The sequence below is a fragment of the Andrographis paniculata genome, unplaced genomic scaffold (genome assembly GCF_009805555.1).
Source record: "Andrographis paniculata isolate CXL003 unplaced genomic scaffold, ASM980555v1 Contig60END, whole genome shotgun sequence".
In the NCBI taxonomy this organism is placed as follows: domain Eukaryota; kingdom Viridiplantae; phylum Streptophyta; class Magnoliopsida; order Lamiales; family Acanthaceae; genus Andrographis; species Andrographis paniculata.
Window position 1 is genome coordinate 3,000,887 of NW_026137596.1, and position 27,197 is coordinate 3,028,083.

General features: G+C 37.2%; 4 protein-coding genes and 1 long non-coding RNA gene across 10 annotated transcripts; 2 read left to right on the plus strand and 3 right to left on the minus strand.

Moving 5' to 3' along the window:
* Positions 1-3: 3 nt before the first annotated feature.
* LOC127259609 (uncharacterized) lies at positions 4-2,552 on the minus strand. The gene is made up of 3 exons (XM_051287037.1): positions 2,271-2,552; positions 1,232-1,444; positions 4-97 (listed from the first exon to the last, which is right to left on the minus strand). The coding sequence occupies exons 1-3, from the start codon at positions 2,286-2,288 to the stop codon at positions 35-37; spliced, it is 294 nt and encodes a 97-aa protein (XP_051142994.1). The 5' UTR covers positions 2,289-2,552; the 3' UTR covers positions 4-34.
* Positions 2,553-2,690: 138 nt separating this feature from the next.
* On the plus strand, positions 2,691-6,581 carry LOC127259610 (uncharacterized). 3 transcript variants are annotated; one of them, XR_007840525.1, is made up of 5 exons: positions 2,691-3,140; positions 3,873-4,735; positions 4,828-4,969; positions 5,074-5,315; positions 5,433-6,581. It is a non-coding gene; the product is annotated as an uncharacterized LOC127259610 (long non-coding RNA). The 3 variants fall into 3 exon arrangements; XR_007840523.1 differs by having other exon boundaries at positions 4,841-4,969; XR_007840524.1 differs by having other exon boundaries at positions 2,691-3,038; positions 4,841-4,969.
* Positions 6,582-7,602: 1,021 nt separating this feature from the next.
* LOC127259605 (homeobox-DDT domain protein RLT1-like) lies at positions 7,603-11,087 on the minus strand. The gene is made up of 7 exons (XM_051287032.1): positions 10,326-11,087; positions 9,804-9,911; positions 9,144-9,716; positions 8,673-8,737; positions 8,206-8,562; positions 8,055-8,129; positions 7,603-7,976 (listed from the first exon to the last, which is right to left on the minus strand). The coding sequence occupies exons 1-7, from the start codon at positions 10,333-10,335 to the stop codon at positions 7,872-7,874; spliced, it is 1,293 nt and encodes a 430-aa protein (XP_051142989.1). The 5' UTR covers positions 10,336-11,087; the 3' UTR covers positions 7,603-7,871.
* Positions 11,088-12,635: 1,548 nt separating this feature from the next.
* On the plus strand, positions 12,636-21,970 carry LOC127259622 (serine/threonine-protein phosphatase BSL3). Of its 4 annotated transcripts, none has more exons than XM_051287061.1 (23): positions 12,636-12,794; positions 13,140-13,566; positions 14,184-14,244; positions 14,343-14,421; positions 14,615-14,694; positions 14,790-14,884; positions 14,960-15,059; positions 15,897-15,966; positions 16,357-16,458; positions 16,557-16,638; positions 16,782-16,961; positions 17,546-17,819; positions 17,921-18,158; positions 18,430-18,600; positions 18,854-19,092; positions 20,030-20,114; positions 20,214-20,312; positions 20,389-20,588; positions 20,676-20,751; positions 20,847-20,982; positions 21,054-21,193; positions 21,275-21,358; positions 21,467-21,970. In XM_051287061.1, the coding sequence occupies exons 1-22, from the start codon at positions 12,651-12,653 to the stop codon at positions 21,356-21,358; spliced, it is 3,162 nt and encodes a 1,053-aa protein (XP_051143018.1). In that variant the 5' UTR covers positions 12,636-12,650; the 3' UTR covers positions 21,467-21,970. The 4 variants fall into 4 exon arrangements, with proteins under 4 accessions (XP_051143018.1, XP_051143020.1, XP_051143019.1 ...); XM_051287063.1 differs by having other exon boundaries at positions 21,275-21,338; XM_051287062.1 differs by having other exon boundaries at positions 17,924-18,158.
* A 1,483-nt stretch (positions 21,971-23,453) lies between these two features.
* LOC127260161 (J domain-containing protein spf31) lies at positions 23,454-26,740 on the minus strand. Its single transcript, XM_051287854.1, has 9 exons — positions 26,571-26,740; positions 25,877-25,967; positions 25,728-25,788; positions 25,078-25,155; positions 24,869-24,942; positions 24,437-24,550; positions 24,255-24,362; positions 23,912-23,950; positions 23,454-23,815 (listed from the first exon to the last, which is right to left on the minus strand). The coding sequence occupies exons 1-9, from the start codon at positions 26,699-26,701 to the stop codon at positions 23,729-23,731; spliced, it is 783 nt and encodes a 260-aa protein (XP_051143811.1). The 5' UTR covers positions 26,702-26,740; the 3' UTR covers positions 23,454-23,728.
* Positions 26,741-27,197: the final 457 nt, after the last annotated feature.

A 27,197-nucleotide genomic window follows, 5' to 3' on the forward strand; every position in this document is an offset into this window, starting at 1 on the left:
AAGTGTGGGTTGAATGTCCAAAGTTAAATGCACACTAAAAGTAAAAACAACTGAAGCAACTTATGCTTTTCTTCGTCTTCTTCTCACACTTCCTCTGCTGCACATCCAGACACACCACAACTAACTATTAGGGATATGTGGATATATATATATATATATACATAGCCATCCAAAGCTATGGTAAAATCAACAACAATAAGTTCGTCGAGATAAATCCATTAGGCCCGCATACGGCAATGATAAGAGAGCTTTCATACGCAAGAGGATTAAACTCGAATGCCATTGAGCAACAACATTCGAGAAAAATGCAAAGAAACATAAGAATGTAGCATAAGTACGCTGCATATTACTTATTTGCAAATACTAATTCTTACTTTCTCCACATTCTTAAACCCATAATATGCCTAAATGGAATTTCCACCTATTTGTAGATTGCCAAATTGAGTTTATACTCAGAACCATGTTGCCTAAACCAATCATGATATACACCTCAATGACCAAGATTCGCTAAGTGTGTGTATCTTCCTCGACCTTACATAGGTGCTAACTCAACCAACAATTCTGTCAAGTGTGTGCCAAACACCGAGCATTAGAATGCATAGAAAATCGTTGACCTCTTCCTTTTTCTACTTGAAGCCAACAAGGCAGTGCATTTGGTTGAACTGTTAGACCTAGACAACAATAAAACTCGATTCTTTTTTTGTATCCCACGAAGTACATTACTCATCTTGTGATTTCAAGCAACGGGACATCAGCAAGCTTAGAACAACTCGTGACTTGGAGATTTCATTTGCATTTTGGCCCACTTAGTTTAAGAATATCGAATTATATATCTGTTCTTCAGTTCAACTACTTCAGAGTATAGTCATTTGGATAGCTCTGGTCATAGGTTTTACTTTCCCCGGAATAAAATGTTAACAAGTATAAATGTAGAAGGGATGGTGTGATTCATCAGTTAATTCAAAATCTTTTAATTAAAGTTCTACTTTTTATATTTAAATCTTTATTCGAATTATATACATGCATATTATTTATATTTAACAATCTGTCTTATATTTTGACTACACAACAATATGGCTCTGGCATGTTTTGATCTATGTGCTCTAACTTTGACCAAGGGGATATAGATCAAAACAATAACCGATGCCCTTTAAAAACATGAATGCATAAAATACAGGAGAAATGATGACATTAATATTCAGGGGTGAGGGTGGGGAGGAGGAGTCCTTACCATGCCAGTATGAGCATGAGGGTTGCTTTCAGGAGCGATTTTCTGGTGCACGAGGAGTTCCCTTTCGTTGCCAAGGCTATGGTGCGCCATCAGCTCAGTCTTTGATTTCTTCCGATTAGCCCGAGCTTGTGAGAACACCATTGAGTAATTGGTCTGATCCCTAGTCTTGCCATCCCATGTTCCGAATTGAGGCACAGATATCCAGTTCTCGTGCTGCAAGTACAACAGGGATGTTCCTATCAGAGATATACACAAACATATATATATATGTGCATATATTGAGTGCATTTTCAACAGTGAGTGATGCAGATGATAACATAGAAATTTAAGGAAAACAAATCCACATTAGTCAACATCCCCTTGGCCGAGAAGCACATTGACTAATGTGTGTTCGTGGAAGCAAATTATATGAGCAAAAAGAGTTATGGGGATTTCCGGTCTCTAGAAACCACAATGGCTTCAGTTAACCTTCCTGTGTTACTACAAGATCACATAACTCTGCAAAATGGAAAATGCAAGATGGTGAGATTTGTTTTGACATAGGTTGAAAAAAAAATAAAAATGATGGAATTTCATGGAAGAAAGCAAAGTTTCAGTTAGGACTTGTGTCTTGTAGTATTTCAGGGCACGTAATTAAGTCATTATTGTGCATCATCAAATTTGATATGCACATCACTATGGGCAATTTTGTGACACTATAAACCCTAAATGAATCTGAAAACAGGCCCTCTTCAAGGTTGAAATTAGATTGCACGATCATTTGGCATGGAGACATTTACTAACACAGAATTGGCCAAAAGATGCCACATAATAATCAACAAAGAATGCAACTCTTAACAAAGAATCAACTTCTCTTTTACACCAGATTCTGCCAGCTCCCATCATATGTAACTCTCAACCTATCTTTACAGGAATTTAATCACATAAAGCTCTTATCAAATTTTTTGAGCAGTTGAAGTTAATATTATAACACAATGTATTAAAAACTGAAATAAGTGGTACAGCCACCAAACCTGTAGAATTAAGGCTCATAACTTACCCCCCTGAAGTCTTCCATGGAAGGAGAAAAGACTAGCGAAGAGAAATTACGTACGGCGGAAACTGCTGGGACGCTGCACAAATTTGGAACTGCCGGACGGGACTTTACAGAATCTTAACGAGGAATAGAACAATATCCACCAATGATGAGAATTGAAGCAACAAGTTGAATCGAGACGAGCAGTTTTATGTAGAAATGGGAGGACGAGCGAAGTTGCAGCGTCGCCCATGGCGCCATTTGCCATATTTCGCAGAGCGACTCAACCGAAACAAACGAATATAAATCGAAACAAGAAAGCGTTTATGGAAAAAAAAAAAAAAAAAAACAGAATGCGTTTTTAGATATCGATTATTATGGAAAAGGCGTTGTTGAGATAGTGTTTTTCATTAAAGCGTTGTCACAGACTCTCAGCGCGTTTCTTATGTCGCTTGTGCTACTAAAATCCCCAAATTTTCTGAATCCTAAACCCTAAAAAAAACCTAGCCTGTCGCAAAACCCTAAAATAAAAAAATTGGCAATTTTTTTGTCCATGGCAGCAATCAACCTCTGGAAACGCAACAATCGTGTTCCTCCGGAGGTGGACGGGATTCTAGAAGTGCATCATAGGCGTTCCGATGTAATCAATGGGGAAATGTAGAAGTGAAGCCGGATAAATGCTGTATGGGATGTGTACGGTCTGCTGTGGAGCTTTGGAGAAAAGCGTGGCGAAGATGATAAAGGAATTTGAGCAGGAAAAGAGAAGCAAGGCGATATTCGGAAGCTCCAGGCGTAAGTCTTGGATTGGCCATCATATAGTTAATCTACTTCATGAACGTAGAGATTGCTTCGAGCCGATTGTCTATGCACACACTGTAATTGGTTAGCTTAATTGTATGACTAAGCTCTGAATTCTCTGACGCATGCAACATAATTTTGGATATGATTTGTATTGTTTGTGAATTTTTGCTGGCTTAGTCTGCGTTTTATTGTTCAAGTTTACATCAATTAAGATTCATATATGGCCTCTTTATATGTATGTGTGCTTATACTCTGCACATATTTTCGAGAATAAGAGTAATGTAAATTAGCAAACAGCATACATATATTTCCTTCATAAACTGTTAATTAGTTTGGAGTTATTGATATAGATCATGCCCTTGTGCCCAGCCCATCCCCAACCACAAGCAAAAGGTGAATAAAAAAGAATATAGCAAAATGGAGCAGTATATGTTGTATCTACAATTTTCTTTTCCAAGTTGAAAAAATGGTTTTGACTGCGTTGCATACAAAGGAGTTCTAATCCGACGGTAATTCTAGCAACCATTAGAAAATCACGCAGAACTAGAAGCAGACTTGAGCTTTTTTTACTTCATTTAAATTATAGTAGCACTTGAAGACATTGATAATTCATAATATCTTTATGTGTGTATTATATTTATTATATATTTGTATGTCTGTATGTATGCGTGTATAATGCTATTGTATTGATCAATACATAAAGACTGTGATGTTAAGTGTCTCTCAGATCCCCGAGCTGTTAGTTGTCCTTCCCTTGATGAAGAAATTGACGCAGAATGTGTATATGTTGTAACAAAGCTTGTGTTTCTTTTTTTTTATGTGAAGACGGCAGATCTTCGTTTCTTGGTGTTTGCAACCATGTCTGGATGTCCTTTCCTCATCATGGCAACAAATTCATCGTAGTTGATACGTCCATCCTGTAGGTATTTAAACAATTTAATCAGTCTCTCTTATATAGATTCAGTATATTTTGCCATGCTATGAATTAAGAATTGTATAGGAGACAAAGTGTAGGTTGCAGTTGAGATTTAGCTTACATTATTGGTGTCGACTTCACTGATTATTTCCTTTATGTCCTTCCCATCGCCCATGCCAAATTCCCTGAGAGCCTGCTCTAGTTCTTCTAGCGAAATGTACCTGATTTCAAAAGAAGAAAGCTTTCAGGAGCCTTATCTCAGTAAAGTAGCTAACCTGGGATCGAATCCTTAAAATATGCTCATTGTCCATGTATATATATATATATATACCCGCTATTGTCTTTGTCAAAATACTGGAATGCTGTGTAGAGATGCTCTTCTCTGTCCATTCTGTTGAGATGCATTGTTGCTGTAATGAATTCTTCGTAGTCTATGGTACCATTTCCGTCAGCATCCGCCTGATTTTACATTTGCATTCGCAGACAGGGTAAGGAAAGGTACGCATTATATATAAGAGCAATAAATGGTTTTTTTTTTTCATTCAAGGATACTTACAGCTTCCATCAGTTGTTTGACTTCGTATTCGGATATCTTTGTCCCTTGTTTAGCTAATCCTTGCCTCAGCTCTTCTAGCGTTATCGTGCCACTTCCGTCAGCGTCCATGTTTTTGAACATTTCTTTCAGACCCATGATTTCTTCCTCCGACAGGCAGCCCGCAATAACCTTCATTTTCATTTTTTTTCAGGTTATCCGCGAATCAGACACCATATGGTAAGTAGCATGGAGTAATAATATTTTAGAATTTTCATTTGTGATTATCATGCATTCAAACTCATCAAAGCTCCATGTTAAGCATTCATCAGTTGTCTGGTATAGGTACTTACCCGAAGTGCCATTTTCTTGAACTGATTCATTGCCCGGAACTGTTTGAGCCTGTTGAGAACAGCATTGTCAAGCGGCGTATCAGGTGCCTCCCCGTCCTCCTTGATCCATGGATGATCTGCAGTAAGCATTGTAGACAAACCATATATACGTCAATTCTTCTTATGTCATCAAAACCATCCATGATGATGTATTTTGCGCGGATGCGCACAAATTTTGTTTTTCAGGAGAAAAGATTACATACTTAGCACTTCAAATGCTGTAAGCCTCTGCTTGGGATCCTGATTCAGCATCTTCTTCACAAGATCCTTTGCTTGGGGTGAGATCGACGGCCAGGGATCGCACGAGAAATCTACATGCCCCCTTAATATGGCGTTGAAGATGCCCGTCTCCGACTCTGCCCAGAAAGGAGGAACACCGGAAAGAAGGATGTACAACATGACTCCAATACTCCAAATGTCGACTTGAGGTCCATAGTTTCTTTTCAATACTTCCGGAGCTATGTAATATGCACTTCCTACTATGTCCTTGAATGTTTCTCCTGTCGAAGATATTACGACGAATAACTCGAATTTTCAAATTTCAGGTTTATTACAAATGAATGATTTAGGGAGAAAGATGTACTGACCTTCCTTGTAGAAGACAGAGAGCCCGAAATCTGTGGCCTTAAGCGGCGCATTCTCGTCCTTGTTCAAGAGCAAGAAATTCTCGGGTTTGAGATCCCTGTGTATCACCCCCATCGAGTGGCACGTGTGCACGATCTCCACGATCGTCCGGAGAAGCGATGCGGCGGCGCGCTCCGTATAGTGCCCCTTGGCGATGATCCGGTCGAAAAGCTCACCACCGGCGCAAAGCTCCATGACGAGGTGGACCGAGTGCTTGTCCTCGTAGGCGCCCTTGAGCTCGACAATGTTTGGCTGGCCCGACAGGTGGTGCATGATCTGGACCTCGCGCCGAACGTCCTCCACGTCCTCCTTGTTCGCAAGTTTCCGCTTGGCAATCGTCTTGCACGCGTACTCCACGCCGGTTTGTTTGTGCGTGCACAGGTACGTTACGCCGAACTGCCCCCGTCCGAGCTCCTTCCCGACCGTGTACGTGTTTCGGACGTCCTCCATCGGGCGGCCGAGGACGGGGCCGATGGGGCCGGGAGGCTTCGAAGGCTTGGTGGATTGGGTGGCGGACGGCGGCGGCGTGGTGGTTGGGCCGGATGTGGAGGGGGAGTCTTTAGATGCGTCATCGCTGTTGGGGGCCTGGGCGGCAGAGGGGTCTTGTGCGGCAGCATCGTCTTCGCTCCGGGAACAGCAGCTACCCATTGGCGGAGGAAGAGGCGGCGGTGGCGGCGCGGCGGCAGCGGCAGCGATGCCCGGAGGAGGGAGGAGCTGAGGAGGAAGGAAGAGTTGTGGGAATGATGAAGGAGAAGGGAAGGGAAGGGAAGGGGAGGGAAAGGGAAGGGGGAAATGGGATGGTGGTTTGGGAGACAAATATGGAGAGAAAGGGAGAAATGTGAGGAAATTTATTTACCTAAATTTACTCTTTTTGACTATTTGGGGAAATTTCAGGTTGCACCAAGAGTAAGGGGTTGGGAGGATTTTTAGGCAACAGACAAACTACTATTGTCATATTATTATTATTATTGTAGTTATTATTATTAGTTAATGTCATTTTGTTTTAAATTAACCAACATATAATGATATTATTGAATCCTTTCATGAGAGATCAACCAAATATTTTCATTATTTGTAACTCTATAGTTATGATAAGGGATATTTAAAGAACATGCTATGTGAAAAAAAGTTGTCTAACCTAGCTATTTTAAAAATATATATAATTATTTGATGAATAATCTTAGAAAGTTTTAAATGTATGTATGCAAATATGGCGCAAGTCCAAAATTATAGACGTTAGCATTTGTAGGTAATTGGGAAATCATTTTCCATGAAATCATAGATAAAGAATTGAATTTAGTAGCGTATGCAATTTTTAACACCATTTTGTTATTTATACCGCATAAATAATTATGACAGAATATTTTTGCCTCTGAAGTTGATGAATTGGTATTATAAGGACAAAATCATGTATGCTTAAGATTATAAAATGAATATACTAAGCTAGTCAATTTATTATAGGTGTCTTTCATTATATTTAAAAAAAAAAAAATTACTATTTAAACTCGAAATTTATCGAAAAAAATATATATATTTTTTTCTCACAAAACATACTAATTAACATTAACATGATGTACCCGTAGTCAAAGTATTGTATGTCATTACATCCAAGTAAACATCTCTTCCCTCATCTCAGTATGATCAAAGAATTGCCATCCTTAAACAGCACAATTCACCATAACTGTTAAGTATGTATGAATTCAAATCAGCTCTAGCTCTAGTTCCAACAGCTCCATCGAATACTTCCCTCAACCCCAACAACCTCCCCTAAACTTCCTAGATTGCATGCAGTCCTAATGAGCAAATGGTACAAGTAAAGAGTTCAAGACACATTTCTAATAAGTACATAACAATGAATCAACAATATCAACCCCTCCTAATCATCTTTCGTGAAAGCATCGCTTTGTTGCCGTCATTTCTAGGATTTAAATAAATAAAATGAAGCTCAGTGTTCCTAAAAACTTGATCGGCCTTCTGACAGTCCTGGTTTTGGATTAAAATAGGGCTCAAAAGCACCAGTGGCCGCAAGAAAATTCATGTTCATTTACAGTCACCTAAGCACTCCATGCCTACACAAATAAACATTCATCATCCGGGAAACAAATACCCAAAATTGATTTCCAAATTCAAGAGTCAAAAGGTGATTGATCCTGTACAAGAAGGATGAACTAACTAACTTGATGATTGTCCACACCAGCATCTGCTTCTTCACAACTAATTATACACCATCCTTCCTAACATTACAATGCTAGAGAGAGAGAGAGAGGGAGAGAGAGAAACCTACAAATTTCCTGCTTCCCTGGATTCAAGAAAATCTCAAGCAGAAACCAGGATGTTCCGAACTGACACTGGCAGTATTCTTAGTCCACTGAAGAACTTGTTTCCGCGCTTTCTTCATCTTCACTGAAACTAGATGGCATCTGTGCCATCGGCAATGACCCAAAGAATGCAGGTTTCTGTACCACCTACAGTAACAAAACACATTATTGATAACTTCTAAGCAAGAATTGGTACATTATTGTCAATACATGATTCAAACTTACAGAGAAATTGTTGGCAAAAGGATTCTTAACTCTGCTTTCATCCAAAATCCACCCATCTGAGTAAGTTTCTGCATCCTGCATAATCATAGCCGAAACGTTGAATATCTGCATTGACACCTTATCAGGGAAAAGGAAGAAAGCAGTGTTGAACCTTGATAGTTTGCCTTGGCAGTCCACCGTCCTCAGAACTGCAAAGTTCCTTTCTTTTATTGCGGGGCTTAAGATTTCCATTCTTTATCTTCTTGTTGTGAGGTTGTTGGTGAGGATGGCTTGGAAATGAGTTGATTCTTGCAGCTTCGACACCTGGCCTGGGCTTCATCTTGTATTTGTCTCTGTCAGGATTTTCAGGCCATTCTACTGAAGAGTTTCTCCTAGGATGATTATAGAGTTCATTGTTGGGCAAATAAGTGCTTGGTCTAATCATATGGTTAGCGTAACCATCATGAGTATCATATCCGTGCCTCGTATTATAATTATAGGAAGCCGAGCTGGAATTGTACCTATTTGCCTGCACAGAATGAAACCAACAGGACAATTATGGTCACAATATCATACAATTTAGTTAAAGATGACAAAGGGAACGGGCACAGAATACAACGACAGGAAAGAATTGCTTACATTGCTGATTATGGGACTATGGAAAGTATCTGTAACATCCTTCGAGGTAGGCACGACAGCTTCTCCTGCACAGTAAGTTTCTGGTAAGAATTCATGTCAGAGATGACAATGTGGTGAAATGAATAGCGTTGCAAGTTGAATGACAATAAATCTCCTCAGAGTGATCAATGAACATGACATTGAATCAAAGGGACCTCCGCTATCACTGTATCACCTCATCTATGAAAACAGCCATCATAGTGAACTCGATCAGAAAACACATTAGTTATCAAAGAACAAATCAACAAAGGGTAGAGAATCCTTTAATTTGGTTTCAGAATGGAAGATCCTAAGCTTGACTCTCTTCCATCGCCTATTCTTGAAAGAGTTCTCCACATGCTAGGTGAAATCATCAAATAATCTATTCATGAAAAAGTTTTTCTAGTTTCTAGGTGAAATCATCAAATGACCATTGAAGTGGCAAAAACTTACCTTTGACTGCACCATCCATTGCAGTCTCAAATGCTCTTGGAGGAAGAGGGTCAAATTGAACACCAAGTTGAGGACCATCACTCCGATAATGCTCTCCCAGCTGTCTCTTGACTGCTGAAATGGATGGATCCTCGACCCGACTCTTCACTTTTAAATAACCTGATGGACCCGGCCTTCTCATGCCCACAGGCGAATTTTTTGTTACCACGTAACTTGATACCCCCCCATCCAACAGCTCACCATTTTGATGGCTTGACACATTTCGCAGCGAAAAACTGCTATCAGAAGAGGGATCGGTCGTATAATTGTCATTTTGAGGATAGCGATTCCCCTGCTCGTAGGTCAGCTCTGTAGCAGAAAATTCTTTTGGATCACCTCCACCCTGCTTTGTGCTGCCACAAGAATCTTGTTTATGCCCAACTCCAATATCCTGTGATCCAGGCTGCTTCCCAGGGGCAGCAGACCACTTGTCCTTTGATCTCCTGTGGCAGAACCACCCAGACACTTGCTTCTGTGTCAAGCCTATCGACTCTGCAAGCTGCGCTTTCATTGCCTCAGTTGGGTATTTGTGCTCTGAAAAAAGATTCAGCAATATGTGTTGGTATTGAAGGTTTCATAGACCCAAATATAGTTAGAAAAACGGAGACTAGTTATGCATACCATTGTAAAAATTTTCCAGAGCGTCGATCTGAGCACGTGTCTTGACTGAACGTTTCTTGTTGTTTTCCGGCAAGGCTCTGCCGTCGTTGGAATCCATCTCCGGTGAATCTTGAATCATCAAGAAGACAAATCAATGGCGTCGATGAGATCACAGTATGAATTCTTACTTCAGATCTTATTTTAAATGTTGTTTTCAAGCCTCTTCGCGATATTTAAGCGATTTTAGATATCCCCGAATTCGATTCGTCTGGAAGATATTGCCGATGAAATCCTCGGCAATGAATTTATCGGAATTCGGGAACGAATTTGAGCGTAAAATCAAATCGTAGAAGGATAAACCCTAATCGGGGCGGGGGTAGGGTTGGTGAATTATCTAGAAAGTTAGGGGTGCGAATTGAACTCCAGACCCCAAACCCTAGAATTGAGAAATCCCCCAAATATTTTCGACACCAATCAATCAGAAAGATACGATGAAACTGGCTATTGGCAACAAATTAACAAACAAAACCACGAAATCCCTACCTTGTTTCATGATTCTCCCGAATTCAGTCAGCTCCTCTCCGGATTTCTGGTTAGGGCTTCTTCCACTTTCTTCAATCGTTCTGGACTTTAAATCCCATTCCCTACACAAGCTTGGCGGAGAATTCAAGAAATCTCAAACAAGCAGAGTAGGGAAAAGGAAAGGCGAACTGTGATTGGCTGGCTACATGGAGACGTGAAATTGATAGATGCTTATCTAAATAGGAGAGAGAAAGAAGGATAGAAGTTAGAGAGAGAAAGAGAAAGGGATTGCATCATGGAGATTAGATTTAGATTAGATATAGCAAGAAGTTGAGAGAGAATTAGTATATTGAATTGACATATCTCCTTTTCTCTGGACCGCCTAGATTTCCAACTCCTCCACTCCTTCCTTGCTTCCGTTGTTGATTGTTGTTCGATCATCTTCCTCCTCACCGTACGAAGTATTGGAGAAGAACAGTGAGTCCAATGAATAAACGCAGTCCAGTCCATATGCGAAAATCCACTGCAAGTCTGCATCTCTCCTTCGCCAGGCAGGGAATTGCATTTGCATAGCCTGAATCCTGATTGATAGCCATTTCCAGTTCCCTTTTCCACCAGATTGAGACTATTATGGATGCAAGTGCAACTGATCCACTGACTATATTTAGCTTTGTGTTTGTTTATCATTGAAACCTCCAGAAGCCACAATACAATACTACAGAGCATTATTTGTCGAAGCTGCGGCTATGGCGGCTGATGGTTAGATGGTTTGAAGTGTTTTTTGATAGTCTGATAAACAAGCGGCCGCCATGCCTCGACAACTGCATGCTCCTGCACTGCATTCCCGTGATATATGTTTATTTTTGCGTCTTTTATATTCTTATTTTATTGTCATTTTAAATTTTATAAATATAATTTACAAAATCAAATCAAATAATAATAAAATATTAATAATTAGTATATTAAATTTGTATCATTTAAAAATGATGTAAAAATAAATGATTAATATAAAAATATACTATATTTAAAATTTGATATTTAAGTGTATGTTTCTTTTAATAAGTTTGAAAATAATTTAGTTTGAATTTAGTACTAAAATAATATATGATATAGATATTTAATAAAAAAAATATTTCTTCCGTCCCATAACTATAGTTAACTACATGAGGCCTCGGGGTTTGAACCTATAATCTGACGGTCACAAATCCAACTCCAATATCACCAGGTCATCCCTTACAGTAGGATCGAGTAATGTATATTTTTAATGGGACGGGGAGTATTAAAATTATAAGAATAAAATTGCATGCTAAGAAATAATATATAAAGAACACCATGATGTCTATTTATATTCCGGATTGTATTGTTTAAACATATTAGATATTATTGAATTTTGAGTTAAATTAACCATAACAAAAAATTTGTTCTTCTAGCATTTTAAATCAAAAGTATTATGCATAATTTTTTAAAAACTATTATTATTTTTCACAAAATTTTATATTAAGATACTACTATTTAAATAACGATTCAAAACATCATTTTATTTCAAATTAATTTCAAACAATTTGTTAAATTGTGTTAGTATATAAAAAATAACAATAGATAATATATATACTATATATTATATTAATGTGTAATATTAATTTTTTCTTTAAAAAGTTTTCTCAAAATTTTATTATACCTATATTTTATAAAAAATATAAAATTATATTTAAAAATTATTTTTTAAACAAAATCAAAAAAATAAATAAAACCAAACACTTCAAATACAAAGGGTGTGTATGTTTAATGTTTTAATTGAGATAAAATTCTTTATGTGATGTATAAAAAAATTATATTTAAAATATAAAAATAATATTTTATATTAAATATTGATATTTTATGAAAAAAATATAAAAAGTTACTATATATTATAGACAAGGAAAATTGTGTATTAGAAGGAAGCCAAGCCAAAATACCACACCTTGTATTGATTAATATGGAATGTATAATGTATCTAACAATTATGTGGTGTTTTATTATATTTACTCAAAGTGAACTCTTAAATGGACATAGTATTACTTAAATAGGTCAAAATATTTAAAAAAAAAAAAAAAGAAAAAGAAAAAAGTCAATCAATATCATAATAAATAATACTAATTTTGATTCCATAAATAATAATTACTTGCAATGCGCATCATTACACAATCCAATTATAAAAACTACACAATTAAGTAAGATAAATAGTCATGAAAGTAAAAGGCTTTTATATTCTAAAACATATATCTTTTTAACGATATTAAAAAAGGATTAGATTAATACTCTAATTAGGGTGGACGGGCACAAGTGGACTAAAGGTACAACAAGGAGATGCGGAAGGTACAATCACAGTGTAGTACGTTGTGGTTCAGCAGTTGTACCCGATGTCCTTCCGCCGTCGCACAGTCGCAGTGGCGCCTTCTCAGCCGTATAAGACACTCACGCAATCAGAAGAGCCCTAAATCGAAGAACATGGTGAAAGAAACTCCCCCCTCTTTTTTCCCTTTGACTATTACAGTGTGAAAATTGTGGATAGATAGATACATATGTGTGTATGTATACTGGTGGAGAGAGAAAATAGTTGGGGGTTGAGAGAGGGAGTGAGGGGTTGGAAACTTTGGATTGGCAAGGTTGCTTCTGGATTCTCTATCACCGCTTTATATGTAGATAAAATTATTTGGATGAAATAAAAACTAATTCTTGTGTGAATTTTTGAGAATCGGAAGCTATTGGTTTTGGTGATTTGATTAATTGACGACTGCGGATGAGAATTGTTGAGAATTCGAGCTCCGATCTTATTTTGAAGCTTTGAAAATTTAGGGTTTATCTACGGAGATGGACATGGATTCGGGTATGGCTACGGAGCACGATCGCGATCCGACGGAGCAGCCGGCTGGGGCTAATGGTGCGGAGGAGCAAACCGAATCTCAATCCATGGCTGACTCGGAGCAGCAGCAGAGTGAGAATAGCAGTAATGTTAGCAGCAGCGGCGGTCCCGGCGGCGGAGGAGCGGTGGCGGCGGGGCCTCGGTGTGCACCGACTTATAGTGTGGTGAACGCGATAGTTGAGAAGGATGATGGCCCTGGGCCGCGGTGTGGCCACACGCTCACGGCGGTGCCGGCCGTGGGGGAGGAAGGGAGTCCTGGCTATATTGGTCCCAGATTGATTCTCTTTGGCGGGGCGACAGCTCTGGAAGGAAATTCAGCAGCATCTGGAACTCCTTCATCGGCTGGAAGTGCGGGAATTCGTATGTATCTAGCTGAATTGTTAATTTGTGTGTTAGTATAATGTAAGATGAATTTTTAAACCCATCTGTAGCGTTAAAATATGCCTGAGTTCATTGGAGTTGCTTGTTTGAGGTTTTTCGGATTCTTATGGTTTTGCTTCTTATGAACATGGATTGAAGAACTGCATGGTGCTGCAAGGGTTAGCTTGAGAATTGGTTTGGTTTTTTCATGCTGTTTTAATGTGAACTAAAAATGGAAAGTGGAAATGTAATTGAGTCAGAATTCAGGGTGATTATTGTTGTGTGATGCAGTCTTATGTGTTTGGGTGTATAGCAAGTAATGCATTGATGTCGTTATTTAGATGCTCGAGTTGGGTTATGAGTCGATTGATATCATTTAATGCACTGGATAATTATTTTTAACTAAAAAGTTGGAAGCTTTTTTCGCACTACTGAGTTTGCCAGGGAGTTATACGTGTCCGGTTTTTAGTGTGGTTAGAAGTTTTACAGACTTCTTTGGACAAAAAATAGAGTTTCTTCCTATGCTTATAAGTTGATTATGGATGTGTGTGAACTGTGAAGTCATTCTCAAGTAACTTTTTTTTTAGGAAAGTAGTAGTAACTGGATTTTTCTGCAGGGTTGGCTGGGGCTACTGCGGATGTACACTGTTATGATGTTTTGACCAATAAATGGTCTCGGTAAGCTTAATTAATATAACTAGATCGAAATTTTTTATTATGGTTACTTTTGTTCTGTTTTGCTGGCTTCTTTGATATATTGGCTTTAATCTTTCTAGAATTAATCCTTTTGGAGAACCACCCACACCTAGGGCAGCTCATGTGGCAACTGCTGTTGGAACCATGGTTGTTATTCAGGTCAGTTGACATGTGTACAGAGATAGAAGTTGCAACATTTATTTTTCTGATGTATGAGATTGTTGATATATATGTTCCATTATCTTTTTTGTCGTTATTGTTGACACATGGATTGAAATTTTAAGTTACAGCATTTATTTTTCTATCATACACGTGTATATATACGCCGCAATAAATATTCTTCCTGATGCAGGGTGGTATTGGTCCAGCGGGCTTGTCGGCTGAAGATCTCCATGTTTTGGATCTTACGCAACAACGTCCTAGGTGGCATAGGTTGGTATCTTTATAATCGATATTTTTGTATTTACACATTCATTTACTATGCCATATTTTGGTGACCAGTCAATCTGAAATTATAATTTCCTTAGGGTTGTGGTCCAAGGTCCTGGGCCAGGCCCACGCTATGGGCATGTCATGGCTTTGGTTGGGCAACGATATCTTATGGCAATTGGTGGAAATGATGGTTTGTGTTATCTTCATTTGTTTCCGTACTATAACCCAACTATGCATAGCTTATCAGTTGGTACATTCTTGTTAGGAAAACGACCATTGGCTGATGTGTGGGCTCTGGACACGGCTGCAAAGCCATATGAATGGCGTAAACTGGAACCAGAGGGTGAAGGCCCGCCTGCTTGCATGTGAGCTTGTTACGTTTAAGTTACCTTTTTCTTCTTATTATATTGTTCCCAAGTTCCATTCATTGATTATTGTTCTAAACTTTCCTTATATATTATTGTTCCATAATTTTATTCCATTTTCATGGTTCATTCTGTGTATTAGCACATCTTGCATAGTATGTCTTTGATTGCCTATACTACCAAACACTTGATTAAGTCTTTCGATTCAATTAGAGAACACTTAAAAAATACCACTTAGTTGGTGCCTTTTGGATATGAATAGCTCTTTTTATGTTTTTAATAGAAGATTAACAATCTGCAAACAGGAGGCTATGAGTCTCTGTCAGCTTGCTGCTGAGACTCTATACCAGTTCTTCTTTCAACTCCTTAAAGTTGGAGAAGTTATCTTGATCCTAGTTGAAATGTTTGCGTCCTTGTATGAATGGTTTCTAAGATTTTCTATCAAGATTTCCGATAGCATCTTCTGTACTGATTCATTTTTAGGTTTGATAAGCCCCGCATAATTCAATGGGTATGTTGCAAAGCTTCAACACCTTACTTTACTTCTGTGGCCTTAGTGTTTGAGCTTCACTATATTTTATAAGGTTGATATGCTAACTTTATACTAAGGTTACATCGTCTTTCTAAGTGGGGTTCTATTTATTCATCTCCTATAATCTGAATCTTATCAGTATTTTCTCTTGAGCTTGAATCTCAACATATCTATTACTATATTTTATAAGGTTGACATGCCAACTTTCTCCGGAGTTTACGTCCTCTTTTTAAGGGGGTTTTATTTATTCATCTCCTATAATCTGAATCTTATCAGTATTTTCTCTTGAATCTCCACTTACCTAGGTATGCAACTGCAAGTGCACGTTCTGATGGCCTTCTTTTGCTTTGTGGTGGGAGGGATCCAAATAGTGTGGTTAGTGTGGTTTCCAATACTTTTGCACTGTTGAAGATTTATGATTATACACATTCAGTTATTTTATGGTTAGGTTATTTTATATTATGATTCAGTTTTTACTTTTCTGCTGAATGTATGCGTTTGTGAAATTCAAGGCAACTCATCAATAAGGCTTTTAGCGTGTCTCTCTATTTGGAATTTATCTTATTTTATCTTTTACAAGGCAGAGCACAATTTGATTTCTATTTCAACTAGACTTCTTAATCTCCGCCCTGCCCAATGCTTTGTCGGGGCAAGGAACATACAAGAGCAAAGAGAGTTTCAGAATTTCTTTGCTAGTGATCCATTTACATTTCTACTGCATTTTCTGCTGCCCCTCAATTTTTATTGAGATGATTGGTTATGCAGCCCTTGGCTAGTGCATTTGGCCTTGCCAAGCATAGAGATGGTCGATGGGAATGGGCCATAGCTCCTGGTGTTTCGCCGACTGCAAGATATCAACATGCTGCTGTAAGTTCTTTGTTGAGTAACTCTGTTCTCAGATACTAATATTTTCATGTTGATTTTAGTTGCATATAAGTGACTTCTTATTTCCTTGTGCTTACTAGGTTTTTGTTAATGCACGTCTTCATGTGTCCGGAGGGGCTCTTGGTGGTGGTCGCATGGTCGAGGATTCCTCTAGTGTTGCTGGTAATTCCGTCCTTTAAGCTTTCTGCCAAGATTTTAGATTTTCTTGCATCTACCAGAGAGGAGAATGCTCCATAAAAGAATAGTTGGTAGTTAATACAGTTAGTATTGTAGATTAATGTTTCATGTCTTTTTTTTCTGTTTAGTTTTGGATACTGCAGCTGGTGTCTGGTGTGACACAAAGTCTGTTGTTACGAGTCCCAGGACTGGTAGGTACAGTGCTGATGCTGCTGGTGGGGATGCCGCAGTTGAACTGACCAGGCGCTGCAGACATGCTGCTGCTGCAGTTGGTGATTTGATCTTCATATATGGTGGTCTACGTGGAGGTGAGCAATAATACTCTCCCATAATAAGATGATATATGTTGAATACTATGCTGATACTTAAGACCTTGTTCTATTCACCTCGAATAAATTGTGGACTTCTGTTTTTAATCATTTCATTATTATTTATTGATAATGATAAATATATACATATACACGTACTACAGGCCAATAGAAAATAATGCATTAACAGTTTAATTCAATTGATACGAACATTATACCTTATAAGTATTACAGGACTCATGGTTGTGCAGCTGAGTCATGATATTATAATAAAGATTCGCTTCTGACTTAGTAAAATTACGTTTATATTCTTTTGAGGGCATGGGGTTGGAAGGGTCTGGGAAGTTCTGACCTTACTTTTTGGACACTGGAATCTCATGTGAGATAATCTACACTACATGGTCTGACTTGGCAGCTGAACTTTTGCTGATCTGTTCTAATTTTCTGCTTTTCTTTTGTGTACCTTCAATTTTGGACATTCCTTGTAAAATATGAAGTTAATGCATGCTATGGGTGTGTACACGCAACATATTGATTTGGATATGCGGATAAGCTAGATAGCGGTTGGAATTTGTTTGCTGTAGGGGTGCTGCTGGATGATTTGCTTGTTGCAGAAGATTTGGCTGCCACTGAAACCACCAGTGCAGCTTCTCATGCAGCTGCCACAGAAGCTGCCTCCAATTTGCCACAAGGAAGGTTGCAAGGTGGCTATGGATTTAGTGAAGATAGGAATGGAGACCCTGTGTCTGATGCTGCTGCTGCTGATGCAGTAGTTGTTGGAAATCCTGTCGCTCCCCCCGTTAATGGTGATATTTATACAGATATAAGCACAGAAAATGCCATGATCCAAGGTTCCAGGTAATTAAGTGCCCTGCCTTATCGTTTGCATATAGCCAATTTAGCAATTCAATTATGTTGGTTGCTTTGAGTTCTGTCTAATATATAGTATTTCCGCACAGAAGATTGAGCAAAGGTGTCGAGTACTTAGTTGAAGCTTCTGCAGCAGAAGCTGAGGCTATTAGTGCTGCATTGGCTGCAGCTAAAGCCAGACAGGTTAATGGAGATGTCGAACTTCCTGATAGAGATCGAGGATCAGAGGCTACTCCTAGTGGGGAACGGACACCTACTTTGATCAAGCCTGTTTCTCCTGTGTCAAATAATTTAGTCCCAACTGGAGTTAGACTGCATCATCGTGCTGTGAGTATTGTTATACCAAACCATTTTAATTTTGGATTAAATGAAGAGGCTGAAACTGTCTCAAAGTCCAAAATTTTGGCTCAGCGTTAAGGGTAGTTTAAAGAAATTATGAACTATTCAAAGGAGGAGTTTAGAAATTTTGAAATATGTTAAGTTTTGAGACAATTTAATTCACGAATCCAAGAAGGTGATTCTTGAGAATATTCAACAACAAGAAAAAGATCTTGCTTTTGATAAATGTTGGATTCATAGGGCTATCATTTGTTTCCAGGTGGTTGTAGCTGCGGAGACTAGTGGTGCTTTAGGTGGAATGGTCAGACAGCTTTCTATTGATCAGTTTGAAAACGAAGGCAGGCGGGTCAGCTATGGAACTCCGGAAAGTGCGACTGCAGCTAGGAAACTGTTAGATAGGCAAATGTCAATTAACAGTGTACCAAAGAAGGTATCTTTCCCAAAACATTATTACTTTATTCTCCTATGATTTCAGAGTGATAAGAAATTATATTGACTGTTCCTTCAATAGAATAAAGTGCCTTTGCACTTGAGGAAATATGAGGAATGCTTGTTCCACAAAATTGGTAGTAGTCAAATGTTGATTGGGAGCATATATTCTTTTAGTTCTGAATAAATCTTCAATTAATTGGTGCAACAAAATATCATGTTAAGTAACAACATCATGATTGCTATTGGCACAGGTGATTGCTCATCTTTTGAAACCTCGTGGTTGGAAACCTCCAGTTTGCAGGCAATTTTTCTTGGATTGCAATGAGATTGCTGATCTTTGTGATAGTGCTGAGAGAATATTCTCAAGTGAACCAAGCGTACTACAGTTGAAAGCTCCTATTAAGATATTCGGTGACTTACATGGACAGTTTGGGGATCTTATGCGACTGTTTGACGAGTATGGAGCGCCTTCTACTGCTGGGGATATAGCGTACGCAATCTGACACTCCTTATCGATCTTGCTTTATACATTAAGGGTGTGTAGTTTGAGGGATTTTGCAAAAATTCCACTATTCATCCAAAATATTTCCCCCAAAAACATCAAATCAAACACTTATTTTTCATTTTCTATATTATTCTAAAAATCAATTTTACATTCAAAACATCACATCAATACCTATTTATATTACACCATACAACTATTCCAATTAAAGAATTTTACCATTCAAATTCCAACTCAAAATCCAAATCTCCAAACAAACGCACCCAAAAATTCTTAGTTAGGATAATATAATTAACTATTTTGTTAATATGCCCAGCTGGCTGGTAGTTGCTATGATGTTTATCATGAAAATTTTCGTTTTAGCATATTGTGTATGCCTGTAATTATGTATCTTTTCATTTAAACTTTTTTCTAATTACTTTTTTTCATATGTTGGCTCCATATGCATGTTGGGTTAAGTTTACTACAATGCAATTTTTTGCAAATGATAATTCTAGATTGCTTGCCCAGATATTCCTATCCTCGACTACATGCTAAAACAATAATCTAATAAAGGACAATTTACTAACTAAATGAGAATTACGTCAGTCCCGCTATGTGCTTTTTGGACAATGCACGAGTGATATGAATGGGCTGGGTAGACAGAATGGATGTTGCCTTGCTATGTTAGAAACCAACAATTTTTTAAAGCAACATTTTATCTTGCTAGGAGTTATGCAGCATAATACAATATATGTTACTGTGAAAGGGGCACTATGGAAAAAAGAAGATGGATAGAATTCAACTGTATATAATAATTTTATATGCTATTTTCTGTCTGTATGGTGCTTTTCCGATAGAATTTTAATGTTTGGCCTAGATCAAACATTTTACTTTGTACAATGCCTAGTTTCCATCACATGCTGATTGTCTGTTTGTCTGTCAGATACATTGATTATCTCTTCCTTGGAGATTATGTTGACCGTGGTCAACACAGCTTGGAAACAATTACTCTTCTCCTTGCTTTGAAGGTAGCCATCCCACTTGTCAACTAAAATCCTGCACTGTCTCCTGTGATTCTCCCTCGAGAAACTGATGAAAACGCTTCTTACAAATGCATGGGTATGTAGGTCGAGTATCCCCACCAAGTCCATTTGATTCGTGGAAATCATGAAGCTGCAGATATCAATGCTCTCTTTGGATTTCGGATCGAGTGCATTGAGCGTATGGTAAGTTACAAAAAATCCCTCGCCATTTTTGTATTTCTCTGGGATAAATCATCCAACCTGAGCGATTCCTGAATAGGGTGAGAGAGATGGGATATGGGCTTGGCATCGGATAAATAGGTTGTTCAACTGGCTTCCTCTTGCTGCGCTGATCGAGAAAAAGATTATTTGTATGCATGGTGGTATTGGGAGATCAATAAACCATGTAGAACAGATTGAGAACATTCAGCGCCCGATTGCTATGGAAGCAGGATCGATTGTACTTATGGATTTGTTGTGGTGAGTCCACACGCTCTTCTAGTTTTATGTTGTTACTACCCTCCAAATTTCTACTACTGTATTCTTGATGCGTTCGCCTCTTCGCAGGTCTGATCCCACAGAAAACGACAGTGTAGAAGGACTGCGTCCGAATGCAAGAGGTCCAGGATTGGTAACTTTCGGGGTCAGTGTCTGAATCAGACTTCACATTTTCCGACAAAAAACAGATTGTTTATAAATTATTGAAGTGCTTCATGATTATGTGCGCCTATCTTGCAGCCTGACCGTGTTATGGAATTCTGTAACAACAATGACCTTCAATTGATTGTCCGGGCACACGAGTGCGTGATGGATGGATTTGAAAGATTTGCTCAGGGACATCTAATTACCCTCTTCTCAGCGACCAACTATTGTGGTAAGTCCAAATGATTTCACATTCGTTGATTGGTTGCTGCTGTAACGCCGGTATCATTTTAATTTCTGCAGGCACTGCCAACAATGCCGGGGCTATATTGGTTCTGGGTCGAGATTTGGTGGTTGTGCCAAAACTGATTCATCCATTGCCACCCGCGATTTCATCTCCAGAAACTTCTCCCGAGCGCCATATAGAAGACACATGGATGCAGGTACTGATGTTAATCCAAACTTTTAAAACTTTTTTGCAAGTGTGATCTTGATCTATCTTACGATCTATGTGGTTGTGTCAGGAGCTAAATGCTAACAGACCACCCACCCCAACTCGGGGCCGTCCACAAGTTGCCAATGACCGAGGTTCTGTTGCTTGGATTTAGGTTTTATAGATTAATCAAAATTTCGATTTTCCTTCCTTCCGAGCAGATAGTTTTACTGAAACTTGTTTCTTCTCTTTCATGTTAAAAAACAACTTGTGGAATTTCCAGTGATTTGCACATAGCAGAAACAATTGTGGAATGCTGGAGAACTTGCTGGTGGGATTCTAACTGCAGTCTGTGTGTCTGTAAGCCACTTTTTGGAAATCTCCATAACAAAGTCGGCAGCCGAGGTCCATGGAGTGCTGTGGTGTGATGTGTTCGAAAAGGCAACCTGGCTAAGACCGGAAGGTGAGGCCTGCGCGGGGTTGGTTGGGTCGGCCACGGCTGGCTGGCGCAGGTGTATTAATTTTATGTTTTGTTTTAATTTATTTGCTGTGTTTTAAATGCATAAACGGCGTGCTTGTGGTGATATAATGTCTGTGTTAAGCTTCCCCCTCAGCTGTTGATTATATATATATATATATATATATATTCATGTGTGCACAATAGAGAGGGGGAGTGGGAGGGTGGTGTTCTTGTGGATTCATTTTTTTTTCTATGTAATGTAGTAGAGTACAGTCCAGTGTAGTAGTGTAACTATATTGTGTAATGAAGATGAAAAAAAAAAAAAAAAAAACTTTTTTGGATTATTAGGTGCTCTTATTTATTTATTTATTTATTTATGACATAAGAACTTGCAGCCGATACTTGGGTAAACCTTCGGTCAAACTTAATACCATGCAAACTAAGTCCGACAAACAAATCATACTAGGTGAACTATGTTCGCCTTGTGTGGCAGGTCATGTGGCAAGTGACCTGACTTGTAGTACATGAAGCCATTTGTTAATCACATATGCATGCATGTACATTGCTTAGTTTCATCTAGATGAATGTGTTCATTGTTAGGACCCATTTTCCTGATTTGACCCAACCATTATATGTGTTAGGGTGATGTTCATTGTTACATACAGAAATATCATCTATATATGCGTGTTTAAATATCATCAATATGTGTTTTGTTTGGTTTTAATTTGATAATTTATGTAATTTATTTAGTATAAGTATATATAATAATTTTGATATATTTTTTTTTTTTGTAAGTACAAAAGAAATTAATTATCTTTTATTATTTATATTTATTCATCTTATTATATAATAAGAAATATATAATTTTTAGTCACAAAAATGTATATTATATGATATAAATAAATATTAATATAATATTCTAAATATAAAATTAATTTTTAATATAATATAAAAAAAATAGATATATATATTTTTTTAATAAATAGTAAAAATTGGAAGAAATACTAATACACTCCAACCTATTATTTTTAAATGTAATTATATATTTGTAGGTTCATAATAGATATATGTCCAACACATTTTTTCATGCAATTCAACTTTTTAATTTTATACCTATTTACCAAAACAATAATTAATTCGCTAGATTAGATTCAAATTTGAATAGTTTACAAGCTCAAGTCCATAATAAAAATGTTATTTCAAGGAAAATGGATTAAGATAATGGGGCTTGAGTCGGACACGGTAACTGGTCTAAAACACTTTACTATATATCAACAAGAAGGCTCATTTAACTTGCCTTATCGGACCTAATTTGCAATTTAACCAAAAATTTATCCAGAAGATACTCGAAAAGTAGCAGTTGTGAGTTTCTATGTCATAAATAAAAAATAAAAAAAAATAAAAAAAAAAGGCTCATCTATGAAACTTCAAAGATGACCGAACACATATGCCTACGAAGCCACAAATCATCATTATGCATAGTGAAATATGAAGCCATGAATCATTTCAAAGGCGCAATGCAATGCATGGTGAAACATGAAACCATACAATTTCAAGTAGCAACAGGTCCCGGATAATCTTCAGCAATGGATAGAGAACTATTTCACAAGTAAATCAAAAACCAACGAACCAAATTGTAGGGTTAACGCAGCACAATCTTTAGCAAACACAATAGATGACACACAGCATGAATCAGTTTGTGTCTATCAATGCTTGTAAAAAAAAAAAAAAAAAAAAAGGCTATCCCTAATATGAGTCCAAATTGATTAGTCTGAGAACTAGATCTGGAGGATCCTTCCTCGATTAATAATTTGAAGAATTTTTCGTAGATAATTATAATGACAGTGAGGGTAAACTACAGAATGTGTACATCGACTCAGGTAAATACAGGGATAGGTGCTAGGATGCTCGAATGAATACCTAGGTTTGGATAGGGTTCAATGAGCAGCACAAAATGGCTAGCAAACACAAGTTAATACAACAGCTATAGCACTATCAAACCTCAAAAGGCTTTTTATCAAGCAATATCATGTAATGTATGCAATGGCAGATAGTTCAAACAAGGATAGGGAAATATATTAATAGTCAACCTCGTTTCACTGGCCTTTGCACGTAGGATTTGTTCGGATCCTCTGTCTTGAGTTTTGGAGGTCGAGTCTCTCCTTTCTTGACCTTTGAAAGTACAAACGAAATCTCATGTCACTTCATTTCTACCAGAAATGATAATTACTTCAAAACAGAACTGAATGAAATGTAGATGTAACCAACCTTCTTTCCACCTTTCATGAAGTCCCTCCAGCTCGATACCTGTATGTAGTGAAAGAAAATATGTACAAATGAATTTTAGGTTCCTCAATTAGTTCAATTAAAAGAATTAGACATTCTACATCGGGAAAAGAAATGTAGACATGTTTCTGGTCCAGCCACCAAATGTGAAGTTGGATATATCTAGCAAGACACTAAGAACTTTTGGAAACGAAATGTGCTGAAAAGTACTTTGACAAGATATTAAAATTTAAAATAAACCCAACTTAGCAAATTATATAGCATCTGGGAACCAGATATTACAAAGCTTTCAAGTCTTTAAGACGATGTATGTAGGAGAACTAACCCTTTGTTCTCTTGTGCCTTCCCATTGTTCCTCGTGCTCACGTTTACGTTTCCACATCTCTTTTGTTTCTTCTTCATCTTTCTTTAATCTACCTTCCTCCTCTGATATCTGCAGGTATGTGAAGCATGTAAACATTGGAGTAAGAAACAGAGTTAGAACAAATTGAGTGCTTATCGGCATACCCTCATTTGCATCTTCCTTCTCCTCCATTCCTGATCTGTTAAGAGTTCTCGAACTTTCAATTTTAACTGCTGCTGAAATTCTTCTGATCGTTCATATTCCTGCTCATATTTTCCCTGCATCATAGTTCATAAGATTAAAAGATAGTTGTCTTCATCAAAAAAAATAAAAAAAAGATGTCTTCATCACAATTTAACTTTTAAATAGCTCAAATTATAATCATAAAATGTCCAGAGAATTACGCTTGAATCAAATAAAACGTAACTATAGAATAAAAGACGAAGTGCTGCATGCAATACCGATGAAAAGAACTTGGTGGTGTACACTAAGGATAGCATTAGTCCCACACATATTACTGCAATTAACCTTTCGTAGTTGATAATGCAAAACAGGTTAAGAAGGTATCATAAGGTGCCACCAAACAAAAAATCCACCTCATCCACTAAAGACTTCAACTTAGTAGCAGTGTCTTTTTTCAGCTGCTTCTTCCTAATTGCTTTAAGTTCTTCTGCATGTTTAATTCAGAAACATGAGTCTCCATAGAATTCATCACTTGCAGAAAGCATTTAAAACCCAATATAAGAGAAATATGCAGATAACCACAAAAAATTATAAACAAAAATAATAATAAATAAAAATAAACCTTTTGCTGCATTAACTTGGTTTAATAGATAATCTCTCTCCTGGGGATCAAGTAACAACTGTTGAGCTTTTGCCAATGCTGTTTCATATACAAAACAGTGTGTAAGTTAATTGGAATTGCATTGCCCAAACAAAACATTTCTATCTGCGTAACAAAATAATTTGTATTCAGCTGATGTAACAAATGCCAATGAAGGTAAAAATTTAAGAAAGGGGGTAAATGGGAGCAACTGGTCAAACAATACTGCAAACTTCCATGATATCTTATCAGTGTATCTCATCATAAAAATCCACAGAGCACATAAACAACAATCCATGACCATTGATGACGCATAAAATATTTTTCTTAACTGCTTTAAAATAGACAGATCCGGTCTTCTCAAAAATCAATATATAAATTTCTATTATGTGGATGGGTTACCAGAATCCTATCAATGTTATTATGTAGTTTCTAAACTGACAACTTCAACTCTAGTTCAATGCTTTTGAAAACGCTCCATGAAATCAATATCCTTGCGGAGTAAAGACATCTTAAAACAAGTTTATTAGTATCCTAAAATTATGGAATTTTAGAAAGATAGTCATGTGCATGGAGTACTACAAGCTCAATGAATAGTATCACATGTTTCCTTCCAAAAATGGGATCATTACCTCCAAAGGCCTCCTTAGCTTGGGGGTGCTTGCATTTATCAGGGTGAACAAGTAAAGACAGCTGTAAGATACAAGACTACCATAAGCACTTTTCGCTGATTTAGATTAATCAAAATACATAATTAATACAGGAAGGATTAAGATATTACCTTACGATATTGCCTTTTTACTTCATCTACAGAGGAATCAAATGGTAGGTTGAGATATTCAAAAGCGTTTAACTTGAAGCATGAAAGGATCCTGCAGCAGCAAAAAGTTAGAGCACAATCAGCAGGCATCAACTAAAATCTTAATGGGTCATAACATATATTTTCATTTTCTGAAAAGAATGAATCTTCTTTAGGTACAGTTGGTTGATACTAATCATGAAAAAAAAAATTAAAAAAAAAACCAAAGCACAAAACACAAAAAGGATCACCCACAGCTTGGGAAGCCTAACCAGCATTATATTCAAACAAGACTTTACATGATACATATGAAGATTCTTTCTTAATAATATAACCTAATAAGAGAAAAGCAAGCTCCAATTCCTCAACGCAGCTAAGTATACAATTGAGACTCAAGACAAATTGAGCTCAATACTTCTCTTTTCGATAATTCAATGCATATCCATCCTTCAATTTAACTCATACCAATATACATATACGACGCTACACAACACAAATATATTAACTATTATACAAACAACAAATCATAAGACTACAAGGTCCCCTTTTCCATCGCTTTATCAGAAATTATTGACCAATAATGGAAATAAAGGTGCAATTTCAAACTGATAGCATTGAAACCCTAAAAATTATAATAATATTCCGCGAATATGAACATATTCACTGCAACACAAACCTGAGAACTTCGTTATCGCGCTCAACCTCGCTAACCTCCGAGAAAAATTGCTTCAGCAACTGATCTTCGTCGGCGGTAGAAGCAGCCAGCGCCACTTTGGCGGAGGAGGTGGTTCCGCTGTTTTCACCCATCGGAGATTATTTCCCCACCTTCCGAGAACGATGAAAATACGATCGCGAGAGAATAACGAATTATTCTCAGAGTTTGTGGGCCCAAATTGGGCCCGTTACTGATACTATATTGGGCTTAAAAGTTAAAATAAATTAAATTAGGGACAGGCCCAGAATTTGCATATTATAAGTATTTAATTAATTTATATTACACCTAAACAAATAAACCCTTTTATTATTTTACAAAAAATATATTTTATAATAATGTTTATGTTTTATTATACTCAAAAACTGTTTAAAAAATTTAAAATATAAATAAATACAGAATATTTATCATATATATTTTTTTATATATAATTTTATTAAATAGCATACACAAAAAATTTGTTATTGTAAATAATAAGCAAATACAAGTAAATTCAAAATAAGTGTAAATTATCCAAAAATAATGCAAAATTCAAGAAGCTATTGGGTGTATTTTTTAGTCCAAATTAAAATTTTAAATAGTCAAAAAAAA